The sequence below is a fragment of the Chamaea fasciata genome, unplaced genomic scaffold (genome assembly GCF_029207755.1).
Source record: "Chamaea fasciata isolate MVZ Bird 193981 ecotype frontalis unplaced genomic scaffold, bChaFas1.0.hap1 SCAF_12, whole genome shotgun sequence".
NCBI classification, from domain to species: Eukaryota; Metazoa; Chordata; class Aves; order Passeriformes; family Sylviidae; genus Chamaea; species Chamaea fasciata.
In genome coordinates, this window is record NW_027094097.1 from 22,547,520 (window position 1) to 22,570,338 (window position 22,819).

At 43.6% G+C, this 22,819-nt stretch overlaps 1 protein-coding gene across 1 annotated transcript in view; it reads right to left on the reverse strand.

Moving 5' to 3' along the window:
• Positions 1-21,882, reverse strand: part of BEAN1 (brain expressed associated with NEDD4 1) — a 55,773-nt gene extending 33,891 nt beyond the window's left edge. The window contains exons 1-2 of the mRNA XM_066194977.1: positions 21,756-21,882; positions 20,147-20,221 (exon numbers count right to left, since the gene is read on the reverse strand). Of these exons, the coding sequence (XP_066051074.1) occupies positions 20,147-20,221; positions 21,756-21,786 (106 nt within the window). The 5' untranslated portion in view covers positions 21,787-21,882. The remainder of the gene's footprint in view (positions 1-20,146; positions 20,222-21,755) is intronic.
• Positions 21,883-22,819: the final 937 nt, after the last annotated feature.

The following is a 22,819-nucleotide window of genomic DNA, read 5'->3' on the forward strand; positions in this document are numbered from 1 at the left end:
AAGAGGAAGAATATGCTGAATACACAAAACTACTGGAAAAATCAGTCTTCCAAATGAATCCTTAGAAAGGATAAATAAAAGTTGTAAAAGAAAAAGACGTTGTTGTCATTAGTTGTCATTGATAATCTAGACTAAAGTAATCTAAGAAATTTATAACCAGCCCAACAGCAGGATTTTTGTAGGCATTTTGTTGTGGCAGGGAAACAGTAGATGGTGATTTCCACAGCAATCTAAATTCTCACACTGAACACTGATAAATGTTGTGAATGCTCCAAAGAACTGAAACCTGTCTGGAGGTCACAGCCTGTGACTATGCAAGTGAAAAAGAAATAAGAGTTACAATTGTATTCAGAACTTAACTGCCTGACAAAGACTGCCTAAACTATCAGTACAACACACAATGTGACACCTTAAGAGGCCAGAACTGGTCAGCGAGTTTATAAGAACTGATTTATTAATTTGCCCCCAAACTGGATGCTGGTTGGGTTGTTTTTTACCTTCTCCCATCCCTTATATTTTTCTTTGGGATGTTTGAGTATTTTTCCTAATAGAGAAGATTGTATAATAAAGATATTCCTGAATATAAGGAATATAATTTTGTTGCTTCAGAGAAGTGCTAGAGTACTATGATAAATCAATTTGCCAAGCTGACAAGTACAGTTACATTCATTTGCTGAGTGAAGAAGTGAAGCTAAAGGAAGCAGAAATGACTTCTCAGAAGGAAAATGGCAGGCACAGGGCAGTCTGGGCCTCTTGAGTTGGGATTCTTTGCCGTCAGTGCCTCTGAGAACCCTCCCATTTGTGTATCCTTCAGTGGTTCCTTAAAACTAGGTTTTCCCATCTCTGTCAGTGGTGTGTGACAGTATCCCACAGATTAATAGCAAAGAGTCCCCTACTTCTGGAAACTTTGGAGCTTGATTCAGGAATTTCTTGCTCTCCCATTTGGACAGTAAGAAGAGCCTGGATGCACCTGCAGGGAGGTTGAACCTCTCTGAAATGCCCCTCCTGAGTGCCTGCCTGTCTCTGACAGTCTGGAGAAGGTCTGTGTGCCTTCCCTGGAACTGCTGGCAAGGACTGGGAGACGCCTGGGCACAAATTTGTAAGAGAGCTGTGAAATTGCAAATTCCTTTTCTTCAGCTGTGCCAGCTCTAAAAGGGCGTGCAATGAAATGAACGGAAACACAGAATGCAGTCATTAGGTTAACATTTAATGTTTTCAGTATTTAATATTTCAAGTTCTGCTATGTTTATGCAATAGATGTTTCAATAACAGTACCATGCCTCTCTTGAAATCAGCTTTTCAGACAAGAACTGTCCAAAACCCAAGTTTGGACAGTGTTCAAATATATTTTCCTCAACAGTCTCCTGTTTGTTTTTTGGTTCTGTTTACCATCCTGGTGGACTCCAGGCAGGATTACCTAGAAAGGACTTTCCATGGGCAGAATTATATACATGATTCTCTATAAAGCTGCTGGAGAGGGACGGAGGATGGAGGTTATTAATCCCTAAAGCCTGAGGTGCTGCCCAGAGAGGCACTCTGGGGGCTTGGCTGTGGAGATGCTGCGCTTGGAACAAACAGAAACCTACTGTTAATTTGAGCTTTAAGTAAAATCTGCATGACAGAATCATTCTAAACTTTTGTGCAGTGTTTAATTATTAATAAAATGAGAAGTGTCAAGTTACATAAAAGAATTTCTTTGAGATTAAAGCCTCCACTCATGTAACCCTTGGGACTGGAGCAATGATTACACAGGTTGTGATTCTCTTTGGCTTCAGTGGGGCAAATTCGTTGGTTCCCATGAAAATGTATGTTTAAACCTGAAGCAGAATTTTACCCTTTCAATCTACTTTCTCATGGTCTCAGGCAAGTCTCTAGAGAAAATACAGCTTAAAAAAAAGGAGATAGGTAAACTGAGACACTAAAAGGCAGCTCAAATCTTCGTGTGCTTTAGCTTCATGCTAAATGAGTGGTGCAGGAGGAGACAAAGGGGAGATGAAGGCAAGAATATCTTAAGTGCTACAGGTCAGCACCACTTTTCCAAGAGTATTTTCTGAGATATGTCTGGCTAACCCTTGAGCAAAGGTCATACATTTGATTTCCCTTTCCAGCCAGGGAAATTTTAGCTTGTTTTCTCAACTGGAACAAATCCATGCATTGCTTCTCAGGGCAGCTTCCCCTGAATGCACGCAGGCCAATGCTTTTGGTAAGTCCTAGAAGTGGTTCTACTTCCCATCCAAGAGGATTTAACAGCAAAACCCACCCTCAGTTAGAAAAGAGAGCACAGGAAAGGGAAAGGGAGAGGATGAAAAATACAAGAATGTGTTTTTTTCATCTGGGGATTCTGGTTGACTGAGCCAGAAAGGAATAGGCAAATATATTCATACTTGCAATACACTTGAAACAGTTCATGATCTTTCCCATTAGGCTGAATTTCACGGTAGGTGCACATTAAATGTAATACTTTTATGCCAGGGCTTTGCTTCCTAAATGCGAAAATTAAGCTCTCAGAGTAAGCTAGGAAGTAACAATTCTGTTTCTGAAAGCCAAGACAGCTGTGGAGGGTAAAAATGAACTAAATTCTGGGGACTTATCCTGCAGTATGAAATTTTTATTTTTTATTTTGACATTATTTTTTCTTTCCAAATTAGTCAGCATGATTATAAGAATTCATTTCCTAAGCTGCCCCTGAATTGCAGGCTAATTTATTTTTTTTTTCTTCCCCTTTCCTCCCTCCTTTATCTTTTTCACCTAGAGGGGACTTTCCATAGGCAGGATTATGTATGTGATTTTCTATAAAGCTCCTGAAGAGGGATGAAGGTTATGAATCCCAAAGGCCTGAGGTGCTGCCCAGAGAGCCAATCTGGGGGCTTGGCTGTGGAGATGCAGCTCTTAGAACAGAAACCTCCTGTTAACGTGAGCTTTAAGTAAAATCTTCACAACAGAATTAAGTTTTTCTATGCAGTGTTTAATTACTAAAAAAATGGGAAGAATCAAGTTACATTTGATATTTTCTTTCTGCACGAAGCCCCTCCTGTGCAGAGCTGTGTGTGTTTGTGTGTGCACACATCGGCTGTTGGAATCCTCTCCATGAATCACACATGTGGCTTCTCAGCCTGTTGGCTACTGTGATGCCCTAGAGAGCCTTTCAGGAATTTTGGAGCTGTGGCAACTGATATTCTTACACAGCTATAATGCCCAGGAGCCACAACTGGGAAGTGGCATGTGCCAGGTGCTACAAAAAGAACAAAGATTCCCTCCTCCCACATTCTTCTTGTTTGATCACCACTTGTTCAGGCTCTTCCTGCCAGGCTGGTTTGTGGCAACAGCACAGATGTTTTCCACCTTGCAGCAATATGCTGAACATATGATGGAAATCTGTCCTGGAATACAGCCTCCCTGGGAAGTCCACTCCTACTCTCAGTAGACGCTGTGGATGTTGATTTTGAGGACCTAAGTTTTTCCTCTGTTCCTTCCTTGAAAATTCACTTCATCATGGCTGGCTACAAAGCATTTTCTGCATATGCCTAGGTCTGAAAGGATGTGTGAAATACTGGGAATCCTCTTTGTTTTACAAGCACCATTCTGTGTGTAAGCCCTGGGGAATCTCTCTCCCTGCCTCAAACAGAACACATGGGATGTCTCTGCCATTTGTTCATTGTTCAAACAGCACTGCCAAGAGCCCCAGTGTGACCAGACTGCCCACAACAGTGGTGGATCTCAGAACCCCACGGCTTCACTCCTGCCCACAACAGTGGTGGGTCTCCTCAGAACCCTGTGACTTCATTCTCACAGCTCCGGCCTGAGATTTCCATGAGTTTTGTGATAGTAAAATTGGTGTGATATGACTGAGAAAGAGTTTCCAGGTTTGGGTTTCCCCTTTCCTCAATATTTATTTCTGAACTCCTTCCTTAGCATCTCTTTTTGCTTTGCCCTTCTCATTTCTGAGATCCTGCATGGCTGATACAAAGCGATCTCTTATCCAATGCGTGTTGAGGCCTCCTGGTCACTGCTGTAGACACTGCTGAATCTGATTTTATCAATGCCAGAACAAAGGGTTTGATTCCCTCCGAGGCCCAAGAACAGGAATTCAGGATATTGGATTAGGCACTAATGTCACAGTGGGCAGGAGGTTTCTGAAAGTCATTTCCCTTTCCCTCTGTCATTAATCTGCTTCCTTGGCTGATGAGCTGCCAGCGTGTTAAGAAGCAGATCTCATGAATATTCCTTAGTGACAGGCCAGTCCAGAAGACCCTGCAGTGAATGCACTGTGGGCACATGTAACAGACTGAGGAACTTGGGCATTTATTTCTCTGTCTAAAGAAAAAAGCTTTTCTCAGACCAAAACCAGAACTGGACTAATAACTTTCTATGAGTATAAAGTGGGAAAGCTTTTTGTTTTCAAACCTGTACGAAGCTCAATCTTCCATGCTTTGGGAGTCTACAATCTGAATTTATGGTTTTGTTTAAGGACCTGAATAATCACACCACAGCTGTAGTTTAAACCTGAGTACCATCAGAGATGATCCAGTTCAAAGCAAAACCCCACCATGCTTCTGTGATTCATTTTTAAGAACTCCAGCACTGACAGGAATGCTTGACCAGTTTTCAGACTGATGAGGAAGTTTTCTTGGGGCAATAGGAAATACATCCCAGTACTTTGGTGGCTACATTGTATCCCAGTTTTCTGAGTGACTGGTCTGTTCTGTTAGTTGATAGCTGAGACTGAATTGCTGGTGTTTTTTTACAAATAAAGTTTGCACATGGTCAGCTTCCCTGGGAATCCCTGTACAGCTGTAGTCCACCAAAAATTCCATGATCTCAAAAGCTAATGACAGATTTGCTTCTGAATAAAACCAAAAAGTACCTAAGTCCTGCTTGTAGGCATTTACTGGGGGGTGAACTGTTTGTCAGAAGCACCTGAAATGGTTCTCATTTTCCAGTTTCATGTATGTTTGAAAGTCAAATTACTGCACAGAGTTTTCAATAGGGTTCCAAAAGATAAAGGAATTCTTTGGGGTGCTGCATAACCACCAGTTGCCATTACTGTTCATAACATAAAACAGTTGTGTAAATGCCATTTCAGTCTTACTGAAGGATATCTGGGTTTCTGGAAAGCCAGAGGTGGGGGAAAGAATTGGAATAAAAATTGAAATGGAGCAGACCAAAATAACACCGTAAAGCATGTTATCAGCATTGAAAGGCTTTGTGACTTTGATAAATATTCCAGATAATTAATTTAAGAGACAGAGCTCTGCACACTGTGTGGCTCTATCACCATCTGCCTGGCACTGTAATCAATAAATTCTATCACAAAATTGCTTTGCTAATTAGATGGAACACAGTCTGGTAGTAGCACTTGGAGGGTTCATCCGCTGGCCTGGTGAGTGCTGTGCAATATTTGTGTGTCCAATCCTTCCATGAGAAGCAGGGATTGTGATCCCAGTGGCACTTAGGGACACATCCCCCTCTGTAGAGGACAAGGTATGGGCTTCCTGTGCTCACACATTTTTAAGCTGAGGAAGTAATCTCAAACCTACTTAGTCAGGGTCAAGCTGTTAGCAAGAACAGATGCTGGTGAAGATCTTCTACCTGATAGTTTTCCCCTTTTGCTGGGGGTTACTCTCCCTGGAATTCTTGAGGTTCACAGAAAACTTCCTGATAAGCTGCAGGGAAAATCTGAGGAGCTATTCAGCCTCCCGTTCAAATATAAAGCAGTCCTTCCTGGCTGGTGATGAAGAACTTTGACAAGGGCTGTTTTCACAGACAGCTCCAAAGGTGGAACATGGCTTTATTCTGCTAGATTTTTACAGTGTAGAAATTATTTATTTGTAACACACTGAAAAAGGAAACATTAACCTATCTATGCACTAGTTTTACATTATGATTTATTATGAGAATTACAAACTTCCAGCCCAGCGGAAATTAATTTCAGAACATCTGCTTAGCATCCATTGAGGCACTAGCAGTCAAGGAACACCATATTGCATGGCAGAGATTTGGGCTACAGGTTTGAGTTTAAAAAAAAGCCTAAACAACAGCTGTCTTTTTCCTCCTCCTTTGCAGTTAATTCATCATAACTACAGTCAATAAGAGGTCCTGCTGCACCCTGCTAATGTGAGTCAGAAACACACAGAGCAGTGGGAGCACTGCTGGCTATCAGCACTGGGATTCAAAAAATATTGTGTCACTTTTTGTCCTTGAAGAAATGGCTATTTAGCAGAAGGTTGTAATTTCCAGTGGGAATTTGTGTGTGTGAGTGTGGGGGATGCAGATGTAGCCTCTAAACAAATGTGGGGAGATGATGGCCATAGGGTTTTAGTACTGACACTCTCATAGCTGTAACTTTATAGAGTGCCGCACTTGCCTGTGGTTAAAAAAGAAAGTTTAAAGTCACTTAAAGCCATTTATCAAACGATTTTTAGGGTGTTGAAGTAATAACATGAAAGTAAATTTCATCTGTCTATCTATCTATCTATCTATCTATCTATCTATCTATTCCTGCTGTTATCCAAATAAAATCCTTTTCGATTAAAAAAAGGTGACAATCCCCCATGGTCTCTGGAAACCTTGAAATAATTAAACAACAATAAATCTTAGCTGATATATCTATTTGCATGTTTATTCAGTGTCCTTAAGCAGCATGAGAAACTGTCCAAGGACACACAAATAATGGATAAGTGGTATAACTGACACAAGCTTTCAAGGTATCTATTAATAATGATTTAACAGAAAACCTGCTATAAGGGAACTATACCGCCTTCTTGGTACCTTCTTGGTTTTTATTATTTATGGGTTTCATATGAAGTAGATGAAGTTTTTCTTGGCCAAAATAAAAAGTAAATTAAATTTCTGAATCGAGATGCCATTAACAGTAAATTTAACAAATGTAACATGAGAAAGAATAATGATAACTAACATGTAAAAGTCAGGTATTTTCATTTATGGCTCAAGGATGTAGTAGTTTAAATGACTGTTGTCTTCAGAGGGTCTTGGATCCTGCCAGGAAGTCCTAAATGTCCTAAAATATATTAGTATGAAGCAGGTATATCAAATATACCAAATACTAAATCTATTCTGAAGGAGCCAAGGTGTTTTCTACCCTATGGGCTAAATGTTTAGATGTCAGTATTACAACACCAGAAATAAGAACGGTGAATGATTCAAGTGGAGTGCCTCTATCCTGCACATGGATAGGAGGAGAAGTAATAAATATGATACATACAGATGATTTATATTTAGATATGTACTCATCCCCGAGATATTAGTTATGGAATTATATACATTCCATAATGTTACCTATACATTAGTCACAAAGGTGGGGTTTTACACACAAGTATTTTTTCCTGTGCTGATTTAGCTACATGTTCATTTGACTTCCTGATGTGGACACAACTGCTATGGAAATCTGCCGGGCAGCCTTTGGATGCCATGTGGCTCTGGCCTGCATTCCTGGGCAGCAGCACTGCTCTGGGCAGGCTGGCCCTGAGAGAATGCTGCACCAGGGGTAATTCCTAGGGAGCTCTGCTGTGGCTGCTGCTCTGCTGACAGGCCTTGCACAGGTGCTTTGGCAGCCTCCTGGTCTGGAGTGTTTGTGTGTCTGTGGGGTGACCGTTGTCTCAGTGCTGACACTCTGCTCCCAGGGTCACTTGTGAAGAGTCAGTGTGTAAAGACTGAAGATCATCAGTCCTTGCACTGACAAATAATGAATTTTCCTCCCAGCAATTTCTGAGTTCAGTGCACACCTGTAACTGTTGCAAATGCTCTGCTGGTTTGGAGTCTTAATGACTGTAATGTGTTCAGAGCACAACCTGTGAGTACTTGACTCTTATTTTGTCAGCTGTCAATCCTGTAGGTTTTTATTAGCACTGAAGTGACAGCTTTGCATTTAGAAAAAATATATTTACATATATTATCAAGATTGTTGCCAGTCACTACTTTATGCACACCTTTATAGAAGGGCAGAAAATAACACATTCTTATGTGCAGTGTAAATTGATTAAAGGTTATCATGGGATCCTGGCAAAATGCAAGATCATCCAAACTGGTGTGTTCCCATCAAACCTTCCACAGCCACACCCAACATGTTTCCTCAGAGGAAAAACCACAACCATGTGTAGCTGTAATCTCTGCTGAATTCAAAGTATAAGAACCCGAGATCTCGCCTAAATTCAGGTCTTATGTGCCTCCCATGCACTTTAACTGTAAACCTTAGGAATTCTCAGTATGAAGTCATAATCTTTTGTGCTCCACAGATCTGACCTGGATGTTGCTCTATTGTCAGAGTGTTGTGTGGGGCTGGAACTGGTCTGGGCAGCCTGGGAGTTGGTGATGCTGAGCAAGGATGGTGGTGAGGGCCTGCTGCCCACACTCTGCATGTCCAGAGGGTTTTACTTTGCATTTTTCCTCCATGTATCTCATACCCATTCGAGGATGGGGTGTATCAGGCTCACTCCTGAATCTCATTTTTTGAGTCACTTTCACCTGAAGTGTCTTTACAGTCCACTCTGCCATTGTAACATCTGGTCCTTCTGTACAACTGAGGCTACGTTCTTCTGTGTAAAATGTCATGGTAACTGAAAGTCTCCAAGCACTTCTTCTAATCAGTGACAGCATGTGATCAATGCTATTTGTAGAGTGTAGAATAGAGGTCTAAAAGTAGTTTGTCTCTTAAATGTTGCTAGTCACAAAGTGGGTATGCTAAAAGGAAAAGTTCAGTGTTAAAACTGTAGCTTAACATGAACATGTAAACACAAGAAGGCAGGAACTGAAGAAGCTGAGGTGGTTACACCTCCAAGTTTACTTGTAAACAGCAGCTGAGACTGCAGCACCCTTGTGTTCATATCTGCCAACACCTCCTTCAACTCCTTTGCAACAAATCTGGTTTTAAAACAAATGGCTAAAACTGTCTGCACTCTGTATAAAAAGTACCCCATGACTCCTTTAAATACACTGGATATCTCTGACCTGGCAGTAATTCTTCCCTCTCCCCTGGCCAAGCATTACTTGAATCAGCTGTGAGGTGGTTTGGTTATTCACAATCCACTTCCAGATGCAGAGGCCCAGCCAGCAGCCACTGCTCTGCAGAGCTGCCAGTGCCTAATTGTTTCTGGCAATGGCAACTGCCTTTCTTAGGCCTTTTTTCTTCCTTCTCCCTCCTCAACTGGCATTTCAGAGCAATAGCTTTCATAATACATTAGCTTAATGCACTCTGAGCTTGACCACATCTTCCATTCCCACTGCTGCCTGAACCACACACGGTCCTTGAACTCAGCATCCAGTACAAATGATTTAGACAGATGAATAAATAAGCCTCTAAATACCCATGTCCTTGCAACAGCAAAACCAGAGCAAAGCTATTGTTCAGAGCAGCCTATTGCTGCAGACACTGAGTTGGTGAGCAGATAGATTCACATTCACAGAATGTGGGGGCATGATTCAGGAAACTGAAGGGTAACTCACTTGAGCAGAGTTTCAAGGACATGGGGACTCTGCCACAGTCCCCCTTCTAGTGACAGCACAGCCAGTGTAAGAAGCAGAGTCTGTCACCACAGTGTGGTTCTTTTTTACTCACCAAAAGGCTCAGTTCAACTGAGAGGAGGAGAAACAATAGATGATTGTGTAACAAGCAATTCCGTCTGAAAGTCAATCTTGCTGCTTTTGAAAGGCCTGGCTGGATGAAAGCACTCTCTGCTTTGTCAGACCTGAAAAGGGTCTCAGACTGAAACAAATACATCCTGTCCTGTTGTTCCGGGCATTTCACTTGGGTTTGAGCCAGATGAGGTCTAGGTGAAGCACACCAGAGAAATCCTAAGGTTGCGGGGTCTCTGAGCCTTCTGGCTGCCTGAGATGCTTGAACATCCAAACCAAAACAATGTACCTTCACCCCAGTGGAACACACAAAATGGTTAAATGGGAAAAAAGAAATATCTGTTATCTTACATAAACCTGAAGGACTGGATTAAGACCTCCTTAGCTGTACGTATAACTCTGTCATGGTCTCTTTCCAGTTTGACAATTAAGGGAAGGAACTGAGTCTGACAGAGTGGGGAAGAAATTTTTTCAGTACTCCTAATAAAGCCTTGGGTGAATTTATGGAGACATAAACTCAGGGTTGGTTTGCAGAGACATGAAATCCTATCCAGTAGGGTCTGCAGCTCTGCCTGAAGCCAAATGTTTTACTGGCCCCTCAGTTAAATGATTGAAGATGTGTACCAGGGCTACTGTTCATTTTGGGGGGGGTGAGTAGAAAATTTAATCATCCCTCTCTGCCTAGAGAGGTGAAAAAAGTAATTTACTCTTGTCCTTTGATAGTGCACTGGGGTTCCTTTTATCTTTATGCACACAGACAGCAGTGAACAGACATTTCCTGCTCTCAAAGGAGAGATGGTAACAGCCAGAAAAGCAGTTTCAGGTCATGCAAATATTCACCTGTACAAAATATATTTGCACGAGAAATGGGAGTGTGGGTGGGACTGGTGTCACTTGTCACATCTGAGCACTTGACATATCTGGTGTCACATCTGCCACCCCTTCCCGGGCAAAAGCTCTGAGGGTTTGCCTGCAGCGGCAGCAGTTTGGCTTTTCATGTCCATCAACATTCAAACAGCAGCTGCATGACACAAAGTTTAAAAAGGAATTGGGCCATCTCTGTGAAAGGAAGTATTACGGGGTTTTCTTGTGTATATCCCACGGAATTTCAGTGTCCCACTGAACCATCTAAACCACTGAGCAAATCATTGAAACAAGAACTTGTCATGTAAATATATTCCAGTTTCTTAGGTTATGAATCTATCAACATACCACAAGGAACAAACAAAATTATGGGGATCAGGAAGTCAGAAAATTCTCCAAGACAAGAGAGGTAGAAACATCCTACATTAGTCAAAGAATATATTATTTTATAATTTTTTCCCATTTCATGACAAGAGCTATTGAAAGTGATCTTGTTTGGATGGTACATAAAAGCAAATAATTGTCTGACAAGTACATCTGAGTGTGCACTGACATGTAGAGTCTTCCAATAAAAAGAAATAGAAGTAAAACAGACAGAAAATACTCCATTAATGATCAAATTAAATATTTTTAAGTTTGGCAAGGAAGAAGTTTGTGCAGAAAGATTCTTTGGAAATCAGCTTTAATTTTCAGCAGAGTATTATGAATTCAGGTTGTATCCAGGCCACTTTATGTGAGCAATCTAAAACATTCCAGAGGCAAACAGAGGTTCAGGTTGAGCTCAGGAGCACACAGGCTCAGAGGTGCAGGCTGGCACCCAGCAGGGCACAGGCACTGCTGCTACACGAGGTTTGTTAGCCCCCCAGTATTTTTAATTTGGAACCTTTTGTCACCCTTTACAGCTGCAAAATCCTGCACTTCGGGTAATTGCTCCTGATTTCCCCTCCTGCACAGCTGCTCCAGGGTAAGATGGCAGCGTCCCCAATTCATACACATCACCAGCATTGCCAACACACTGCCACAGCAAATCTCAGGCTGGGCCCTTGCACCTGGCAGCTCTGCCACCTCCCAGGATCATCGTGGACCTTCAGAACATCGTGGTGCACCTCCCAAATGGCCTCTGCATTTCTGGCAGGCATCTCAGACAATTTCAGGTAAAATAGAATGGACTTCCCTTGGTTGTTTTGTTTGTTTATTTGTGGGGTTTTTTGAGGGCATTGGGGCTTTTTTTTTGTGGTTTTATTGGGTTTTGGTTTTTTTTGGAGTTAAAAAAATGATAGAAGCAGCAGCTAAGCAATAATACTTCATGGTGCCAAGGGTAGTCCTTATGTAAATGGGAACAACTTTTATTGGTGTTGGACTGGTTGCACAATCATTGCAGATGTCTAACAGGAAAATTATGCAAAGGGAAAATAATTTTTTTAGGAAATTTATTGGAGTAAGTGGTCCTGGTAATATCTCATGTCTTCCATAAATCTGTTTAATTCCTAATCTAGTTTAAAGTTGCCCTAATTATTTTAATCCTCTATGAACTTGCTCCAGTTTACATCCTTTTGTATCTTGTTCACTGAGCCTTTTTTTACCAGTTCAACACAATTCTCCTCTACCACTGGCTGTGATGTCACCACTTTTTGGACATATGAAAGTTCTCTACAGTTTCTGCACCATAAAATTCCTGTTTTACCTATCACCACTTTACTGTCTCCACTTTGAAGGTCACTCTAATCCAAACACCTCATCTTCCATGAGGTAATGCTGTGCTTTTTGTTCTGCCAGCTGTTGTGGAGCTGGGGAAGTCACTTTGGGATCTGGCCTTTATGAGAACACCACAAACACACAGTGATGTTTTGTTATCCTCAGGAAGAACCATTCAGATTGTAAACTGTAAAACATTACATGGGCAGATCCAATTTCCCTTGGACTGAGAAGCAGTGGGGTACAATGATGGTTAAAAAAATGGGTGTGCAAACCTATCCCAGCTGTAGCAAGTGCAAATTATGTGTCTTGTGAATCCAGATGATACACATCTCCCATCTGTTCTCAAAGGGAGCTGTAAAATAATCCCCAAAATGATGAAGACTAAAAATATGTCAATGTTCTTTTGAGGAAGAGAGTGAGGCACAGCCAACAGGCAGGAAAAGAGGCATCAACAAACTGACTGAGCAAATAATTAGCTTTCAGTTCTTTGCAATGAAAATTCTTTTGAGACTGAGTGTTTCACTGGTGAAAAAATGCATTCCTTCCCAAGGTGATCCTTCTGTCCCAGTACATGCTGCCACAGGATATTGTGTCTTCAAAGCACGTTTTAAAACTAAAATTGATTTGAAACCCATTTTTCCTGTGGATGACAGGGAGCTAAGAAGCCTCTCTCAGAGAAGGCCTTTCTGGTTCTTCACCTGTTCCCATCAGAAAGGGCCAAACAATGGGGTGCAGGGTTTGGATTCTAAATCAGCACACGTTTCATGGATTTAACAAGTGGAAACTGGTAACTTAAGAACATCAAAATGGCCATGTCAAATTTAGGCTAAGGGGCAGGATTCTATGAATGTGATGCAAAAAATTGACCCACAAGTTGAAAACTAATCTGCATCAATATTAAAACAGAGTAATAAAAGGTAATAGTTTGCAGCTAATTTTCCTGTGTCAGTAATATCAAATTTTTTAGCCACATGACCCCTGAATTGTGTCTCTGTTGAAGTGGGAACACAGTTGTCACCTCAGCCACTGAGTGATAATGAACGAACCACTCATGGCCCAGGCTCAGTTGACATTTAACGCTCTGTATCTCTGATCTAGAGGAGTATGACACAGAAATCTGTGCCAAACACAATATAAGGAACACAGTTCTTATCTCTCTGGTGACTTCTTGTGCCCACCAGTTCCTTTATTTTTGTACTGATGGCAAATAAAGAAATGTACAATAACCTTAAGCCAGAGGACAGACACAGGATGTCATTTGTGTGACATCCTACAGAAATGACAACTACAGCACCTTGATACCACCTTTATCCCTACATTTTACCATGTTGTCCTTGCCTGTACTTGGGAATCATAATTTGAAAATCTGAGGAAAAAATCTTGGCTTTACGTTTATGGATGCTGCAGCTCTCCCGAAGAGTTGGAGATCTTATGTCTCCAAATTTAGGAAAATTTCCAATTTACAGCTTGCTTCATTCAGTAGAAATGTGGTGGGGTTTTTTTTTTGTTGTTGTTGGTTTTTTTGTTTTGTTTTGTTTTGTTTTGTTTTTTCTTTTTTTTTTTTTTTTTTCCCAGAAGCATGGAAATAATGCTCTGAATTTAGGGATTTTTTCTATTTTTATCTATCAGGATTTTAGATATCTTTCAGATTGATTAATAAGATCAAATGGCAAAAGTACAGTTTCCACTCATGTTTCCATTTAGGACTGTGCTTAACTGTGAGGAGAGTGATCATTAGTGCAGTTTGATCTACTCTTCAGATGATGCACAAAAATCACCCCAAATAGCTCCTCCTTTTTGCTCTTCTTTGCAGAGTGTGTGTTCTCCCCTTAGCCCCAGGTTCCAGGCCAAACCAGAAATCACTTTGGATTCACATTCCTCTCTGGATGTGTCTCTGAGGCAGAGGTGGAATTACAATATCCAGTGACTAGATATTGTTGGGCTACGTGTCGACATGGCTGGTCCAATAAAGCAGCAATTTGTCATAAAATAAAATAAAATAAAATAAAATAAGATAAGATAAGATAAAATAAAATAAAATAAAATAAAATAAAATAAAATAACCTCCAGTAATTTACCTCTCAGAGCTTTTATTTTCTGGTCAAGGCAGCAGGGCTTTACCCTTTCTCTGCTGCCCAGGGAGTGAGGATCCTGTGCTTCCCTGTGTAACCACTGCCCTTGGAGTAAGTTTCAGGGCAATACATTGAGGTGACAACAAGGAAACCTGGTTTGCAAATTTCTAGAAGTTCTGGTCTTCTGTGTTGGGCTTTTTGTGACCAACTTCTTTAATAAAGGCTGGTATTTCTTGCCAATTTTTTGGGCCAAGGAATTGTGTGCTGGGTGTGTTTGGAAAGTGAAAACAGTCAGCCTGTACCTCAAGTAGTTTAGCTTGGAAATAACCAAAATAATGATCTCTGCTAATAAGAAGAGATGTTAAAGTGTGGATTAGAAACAAAATTCAATATGAGTGGGTCCTAGTAAGAACCAGTCTTTCAACTGGGATTTAAGAGCTCACAATTACTCTCTCCCTAAGAGGATCTGGGATCTCTTTTGTAAAGCTCATCTCTTTAAATCCTGAGGCCTTGCTGTAGAAATCCCTTCCCCAGTGGAATGGAGACCTGCCTGCATTTGTCATCTAACCATTTAAAACATTGCAGGTCCTCAGTAAGTGGAAACTGAATTCAGAGAATTCCTCTCTTGTTAGCAAGAGTCAGTGCCAGGTAATGGACAGACACCAACCCAGCAGCCAGGAGAGCCTGACTTTCTCCTTAAGTTCCTCTGTAATTTCAAGCTATTAACTTTTTTGCCAGCCGTTTTTTTCATCTTCTCACCTTTTGTGTTTTCTAGATACCTGTCATCTGAAAGGACAAGGCCAGCTGCTTTGTGCAGAACCTAGAGTGATTAAGCTCCAGTTTTAGTTGGGACTTTTAAGTAGAAGTAATCTTGTAGCAATTTTGCAGCTAAATCAAAATAAAGCTAGGATGCTGAAAACCTGTAAAGAGCAGATGCTTACAGAGCTGCTTTTCTTAAACCATAAAACTGATAAAGATGACTTGTCAACGAAGGAAAAAACAATTGCTGAAAGAAAAATCCTCATTTTAAAGATGGAAAGAGAGGGATTAACATGCTTGCAACTAAAAAGAGCAATTAAAAGATAAGAAACTCGGAATTAAAAAGCCCACAGAAACAAAGTATCATAAAAGAACTATTTGCATTAAGGGTAGAGATCATGGGGCTTTGGCTGGAATGTCCTTTAATGAATTATCTTTACACAGGTTCTTGAGGACTGTAGGCTTCCCTATTCATGTAATGTCATTAGAAAACCAAGAAGCCAGAGGTTTTTCAGGAAGTTCCAGCAAGAAATGTATTAAGTCTTGGAACTAAAATCCCTGTTTGCTTAAATGCTGTCAAAGCCAGCTGAATTGCTTCTGCCAGCTCTGAGCTGGAGGCCAAGTCTTCAAAGCATCTGAGGACAGAGACTGTAAGGAAGCTTTACAGAGGAGTCCACCTCTTCTGGAGAGCTGCTCTGCATAAAGGTATCTGGGCATGTGCCTGAACACACACAGCTCAAACAGGATCTAAACCAAACCTCCCGCTACCCTCCTCTCAGCGGTTTCTTTATGGGGGTGCTTGTAGCAGCTTAATGAGATTCCCTCCAAAATCTGAAGCATCATTTTATTTATTTGCTAGGGAGCAGGTTTGGACTAGACTCTGTGTGTTTGCAATGCAGGTGCATGGGAACTATGCATCTATTATTTCCTAATCTATTATTTCAAGTGGAGAAATGTGAGTTGGGAGAAGCTGCTTGAAATGAAAGCATTAAGTCAGTAGGTACAATGTAAATGAATGACTTGGAGTTGTCAGCCTACATCCTCATACAGGAGGATGAGAAACTGTCAGGCTTGGAGAGAAATGGATTCCTTCCCAGTGCAGATTCCAGCCTGATAAAAAATTAAAAGGTGAAGAAACTATTCTTCATCTAACAGATGATTTCAAGCCATCATAAAATGAACTGATGGCAGAAAGATGCTGGCTATTATTTAGTAGGAGAGAGGAACAAAGGATTCCGAGGTGTGGTTCTCCAGGTATTTGAGCATCCTTCCCTCCTGCACACCTGGAGTTATTAAAACATGAAGTACAATGCGGAAAACTGTAGGGAGATATGGGGCATGCCCTTAAGGGAAAGGAGATGGGAACCTCTTCGTCACCTTCAGAAAAACATCCACGCTTGGAGGAGAAATAGAGTGAAAGAAGAAAAGAGAAGATTATTCTGGGGATGAAATTTTACTGTGCACTTAAGAGAAGAGGGGGAAACTGCAGTGCGTGTCCCTCGCTGTCTCCTGTCTGGCACCACAGACCTATGTGGTATCTGGCATTTTTGATAGAGAGACTGCTAATGGGTGGTGGATGTTGCTGCTTTGATCACTGACTCTTCTTAAGGCATCCCTCAAGTGCAAGGGGATGTCCTGCTGTGCTGTGCACAAGCCTTGCTGCAGATCTGTCAGGCTCTCTGGAACTCCTGGCATCCTGTACCTCTCCAGGCCAGCAGCTCCCACCAAAGCTGGAAGCAATCTCCTGTCTTTCTGCATATCTCAAATCTGGGACAGCCAAGAGAACTCCTGAAGGTGCTTGCACAGACCCTAAATCACCCAGTCTCTTCCCTGGTTTGGACTGAGGTACTGGGCTCCACTCATGCCTGGGAATATGCAGTTATGCTCCTGCTGGTGTTGTGCTCCCTGTCATTGGGAATTGTGTCCATGCCTCAGAAAACTGCACTAGACTGGCTGAGTTTGGAGTGGGAGAAAGACAGGATTTGCCATCAAGAGCTGCAGAGCCCCAAGCCTTCAGCACTGGAGAGAGCATTTTATTCTTGCTGTGGGCAGAAAGATTTCCTTGTATATAAGTAGAAGTTTATTCATCCTTTCACTGCTGTCCTGGGGTCTCAGGGTGCAGTTCTCAGTGCTGAAGTCAGTGGCAGCGCAGCTGGCAGCCACCGGAGCTCTTCTGCTGTCCCCGAGCCAGGTGCTGAGGGACAGCCTCCAAGGTGGCTCTATGGATTCCAGCAGGAGGATTTTCTGCAGTTCTCCCTTGTGGGAGGTGCCCCTGTGCCTGTCTTGGGTAGGTTTTCATGTGCAGAAAGCCCCAGTAGGAATGCTTCTGTCCCTTCTGGATTTGGTGAGAGAATTTTGTTTAGGTAGGGTAAGTTTGTAGACTCACTAAAGATTCTAAGACAGGAATCTTAGTGCTGGATTTGAAAATGCAGTCTGTATTTTTTAAAGCTTTGGTTTTTTGTCATTCATGAATGCAAATGAACATTTTACAGATCTCTGGACATTTCTTGTGCTCTTAGATATAAAAGCAAGGATATAGTTGAATGGAATTATCATAAATACTTAATATTTGAATGCATAACTATAGAGTCACTAAATAACTGGAAATAACTATTTTCTAATACCACATATGTACTGGTGATCTGGATAATTGATTGAATAATCCGTTGGTTTGTTTGCTTTTACTTGTGTCTACAACCAGTTTCCTCAGAGATAAATCTCAGAAGTGCTGGGAAGCAGGTGGAAGAGGCAGGCACATGCAGAAAGGGGAGGTAGTTTGCATAGAATCATTTTTCTGCATTTTTATTTCTCTGACAGTTTTTGGACCCCTTCATTTAAACACTTGAAACACTGACTGAGGTTCATGACTGCTGATCAACAATTTATAGTCATTATTTTCTAGAGATAAATCTGACTTTTTATTCTGAAAACCAACCAACCATCCAAACACAGATGACTAAACCCTAGAAACACTTTGCAAAGAAAATCCAATGTTTCTCTCAGAAAAAAACATCTAAAGCAAGCAAGTCAAAACAAATTCTATTTCTGACTAGGAAGTTCTGTTAAATGCTGACCCTGTCAGTCCACCTTGGCTCTGTGTGGTTGAAATCACTGGGCTCCATCCCTGAATATTCTCTTGCCTGGACGTTGCTCGTGTGACTTTTCCCTTTGTCCTGGATAAGAGCAGGATTCTCCAGGCACAGCTGACTGTATGGGCAGAGCTGCAGTCCTGCTCCTGGCCCTTTGCCCCTGGTTAGGAAATCCAGTGTTTGGAGAGCAACCAGGTCTGCTACCTGGCCTACATGAGCTCTGTAGAGGCCACTGTGGAGTCTCCTTCGTGTGGTACCTCCAAACAGCTTGGGTGGGATAGCTCGGGTCTCTCCACGTTTGCTGTAAAAACATCCCATGAGGCACAGTTTTGTTTCTGGCTAATGCCCACATGGTGCTGTGTTAACATTACCTGTTCCTGTCAGTGGAACATTTCAGAGCCTAGGCACTGCAGGAATTAAAGCTCAGAGCCCTTGTGGAGAGGGCCAGAGAGTCAGGCCTGCCTGTGCTGGGCTCAGCTGAGGCTGAAGGAAAACCATGGTCTAAACCATTGAATTTTGTAGGCACCTGCATGGGAATCAGAGCAGTCCTCAGACTCCACTGAAAGGTTTGCTGCAATTGTTCTATTACAGAACTCTGCTGATCTAAACCCAATGCAATACAAAGCTGTCCTGCAATGAAGTGCTAGGAAATATCACTTTGTGCATTATATAAACCCAGCATTTCTGGGGCAAAATAATCTCAGCATTCTTTTTGCAATATTGACCTGTAACAACATCCGCACAACACAGGGATTTTCTTGCCAAGCCCAGAGGCAGCTCACTAACAAATGAGGAGACTGCCAGTGTAGCTAATACCAATGTGCACATTTTTGTCCTGCAATTACATATTTCCTGTGACTCGGGTGATGCTAGTTGGGCATCTCTTAGGCAGCAGCTAAGAGTTTTGCAGTTGCTCCTCAGCCCAGCTTTAATGTGGTGTTTTGGAGGAGTTTAAGGAATTTCCAGGCAATCTGAAAGACAGCACTTGGCATTTACTTGGTTTTGCACTGTCTTCACCTTTACCAACCAAACTCTGCTCTCAATGACCAAAGTTATCTGAGGGATAGATCCTAAAAATCCCTACTGTGGCCAGAAGCTGGTTCTGACTGTATGAATAATTTCCCCAAGTTTTCTGTCACAATAGGTTGTGGCAGAAAACATTAAAATGGCTATGATTTCTAGTCTGTGAATGACTGTAACTGTCTGACTTTGTGTTCCTCCATGTATGTTCCAAAGTAAATTAAGGGAACTTCTTGTCTGTTCTTCCTTTAAACTGCACCTTTAATTGTATGATTTCTCAGCAATGATGGGCATGAACAGCGTTACAAAGTCACAGTCTAATTATAACACTCCACCACAGCTTTCCTTGAGCTGCAGTCCTTGCTCCAAGAGGGCTCTTGGTGGGTTTAATTGTTGTGAGTGTATTTTTCTCATTATGCATTCTTCCATCCAAGACACTGGACATGCTGCCCTGCTTCCCGGCGTGCACGTGGTTTTCTGCCAAAATAGGACCAGTGACACGTGGATAATTGGCTCCTATAATGCTGTATCTCCTTTCCAGAAAGCCTTCATGTACTGACTACAAAAGGCAGTCATAAAAAGGAGAGCAGAAGGAAGTCAAATGTCAGGAATTGTTTTATTTCAATGACTGGAAGTAATTTTTAGCCACATTTGTTTCACTAGTGAGTGCCAAAATGATATAAATTTTGACTGATGTCAGTGTGCTCCATTTGTCAATTTGCTTGTTTGCTGTTGTGGGAGAAAATGCTGAAAGGAGGATTTTTTTTCTATTTTTCTAATAAAATACTGAAGTACTTGTACCTGACACTAAATTTTATGATCCTTTATTTCAGACAATTCTGTCATTTCTGTGAGTTTGGTCTGCCTAAATGACAAGGTTAAAGACATTTCTGTTAACTCAGTCTTTTCTCAGTCAGGAAGCTATTTGCTTTTTACTGGATTGATGTTTATCTGCTAGAGAACTTTAAATATAATATTCCTGCAGCTGTACATGACTGCAAAGCATGCCAATAATGCAGTTAAAAAAAAAAAAAAGAAAGAAAAAAGATTACTTACGGAGATTGGAATAATTGCTGCCTATCCCAGTATTGATGGAGCTTCCAGAGATGAGAGGAAGATGGAAGAAAATAACTAAAAAGGGGAAAATGAAGAGAAAGGTCCTTAATAGCAGTTTGGTTTTATTTGGTACCAGATGCGAGTTGAAAACATTTTGAATTAAGGTTCACCTGCTCTCTCTGGGCAGGATTGCACATCTGAGACCCTGAGTGCACACATAGAGGTAGCCTGAATGGGGGGGGGGGAACACCAAACAAGCCATTGTTTCATACTTCCAGGAATCCCTCCTGTTCAGGAAATGATATTAATGCCTCTCAGATTCCAAACCCCACGTATAAACAACAATGTGTTATATAAATATGCTAATTATTGGTAAGACATTCACCAGTCTCTGAAACAGGCACCTACCACTTGAAAACCAAATAACTTCCCTGATTTGTGTGAGTGCAGCTTGAATGCATCGGGCGTGTGTGTGCCAAACTGCGTTGGAATAAATTTAGTCTAAAATTTGATACACATACTCCCCCTATGCACTTAGGCATTAATATTTATAACTTGCTCTTCAAAGATTTATATTTACAGGCAACAAAATGCACACGAGTAAAACGTGTCCTAAATAACCAAATCTTTAGATTTCTTAAAAGATGAGCTCGTTTGCGACTGCGGACGGATTTAAAGCCCGACTCGCGGGAGTCGCTCGCTGTGTCACGGACTTTGGCTCGGGGTCTCGGCGCTGCCCGGCCCGGCCCGGCCCGGGCACGGCCGGCAAGGGGCTGCTCCCCTTTCGGGAGGGGGCCCGGCCCACACAAAGTTTCGGCCACGGTCCTTTGGGCTGTGGGATCCTCTCAGCCCGCACTCGCGGCAGGGCGACAACCCACGGGCTCCCGCGGCCCCTCACAGCCCGCCCCACCCGGCCGGGATGGGCCCCGCACAGCCTGCCCCACTGGCACGGCTCCTGCCCCACTGGCACGGCTCCTGCCCCACTGGCACGGCTCCTGCCCCACCCGGCACGGATGGTCCCTCAGAGCCTGCCCCACCCGGCACGGCTCACGCCTTTCCCCAGCTTGATTCTTTCCTTCGAGCCCGAGTCAGCTCAGCTCTCGCCTTTCCCCGGCTCGGTTCAGCCGGTCTCATCCCGGCTCGGTTCCGGTTCTGCCTCTCCCCATTCCTGCTCAGCCCCAGCCCCTGCCTTTCCTTATCCCGGCTCAGCCCCAGCCCCTGCCTTTCCTTATCCCGGCTCAGCCCCAGCCCCTGCCTTTCCTTATCCCGGCTCAGCCCCAGCCCCTGGCTTTCCTTAGCCCGGCTCAGCCCCAGCCCCTGGCTTTCCTTAGCCCGGCTCAGCCCCAGCCCCTGCCTTTCCTTATCCCGGCTCGGCTCCAGCCCCTGCCTTTCCTTAGCCCGGCTCAGCCCCAGCCCCTGCCTTTCCCCATCCCGGCTCGGCTCCAGCCCCTGCCTTTCCTTATCCCGGCTCGGCTCCAGCCCCTGCCTCTCCCCAGCCCGGCTCAGCCCCAGCCCCTGCCTTTCCCCATCCCGGCTCGGCTCCAGCCCCTGCCTCTCCCCAGCCCGGCTCAGCCCCTACCTTCCCCCATGCCGCCCTGCCCTGCCTTACCCCAGCCCGCCGCCGTGCCCGCTGTCTCCATCCGCCCCCGCCGCGGCTCCCCGGGGGCCGGCGGGGCCCCGCCGCCTGCTGCCGTGCGCGGGGCCGGGCCGGAGCCGGCGGCCCCGGGCTGGGGGCAGGCGGGCGGGTGACCCCCGCCCCGCGGGCAGGGCCGCACATGCCGGGGGCAGCGCGGGGGGGCCGGGGCCGCGCTTGCCGGGGCTGACCCCGCCGCTCATCCCTCCTGCGGCGGCGGCAGCGCCCGGCGGCGGCGAGCGGCGCTACCGGGGCTGCCGCGGGGATTCGCTGCCTGCATGAGGAGCTGTAGGCGGATAGCGGCTCCGGAAAGCCGAGTCCAGCCCAGCACTTCGGCTGAAAGGGAGGGACTGCCTGGAGTAAAGCCACGGGGATGGACGGGATTATCTGGCTGTGCGGAGGATATAATTCCGTGGGGCTGGATGGGGGCTAGGAGGAGGATGTAGTCATGTAGTCCGGGCGACGGCTAAACCCGCTTTACAGTAGTAAGATCTACTTGTGACCGGGGATCTTGGGGACGTTTCTCACTGTGCTTGGTAAATGCCCTTGTGCTGGATACGGAGGGAACAGGGCTGCAGCAGGTACTGATGAGTATGAGCTTTATAACTGCTTGCTTACCTTTCGAAAAGCATCATTAGCTTTTAAGGTAAAGGATGAATGAAATAAGGCCCCTTTTCTGAATGTGCAGTCAGCAGTTAGGGGTTTTTTATGATCCAAGTTCCATTGGCAGTTTCTGTCAGCAGCACTCGTTTGCTCTGCAGGACACTGCGGAGCGGTCCCGCTGATCCTGGTTGTAGGGACATGGAGCTGGAGCTCCACGGGTGTGCACAGCCTTCTTGACTTCCCTGTCCCTGGGTGGTTTTGTAGCCTGGAGAGCAAGTTCTCACAATCAGAACAGCTTTGCAGTCAGTATTTAGGCTGTTCAGACTCTCCTTGGTTTAGCAGTGATGGATGCAGGGGTGTGATGAAGTTTGAAGTCGATGTAAAACATGTGAACTCCCTGGTAAAAAGTTTCCTGCTGTCACTGATCACCTTTTTTT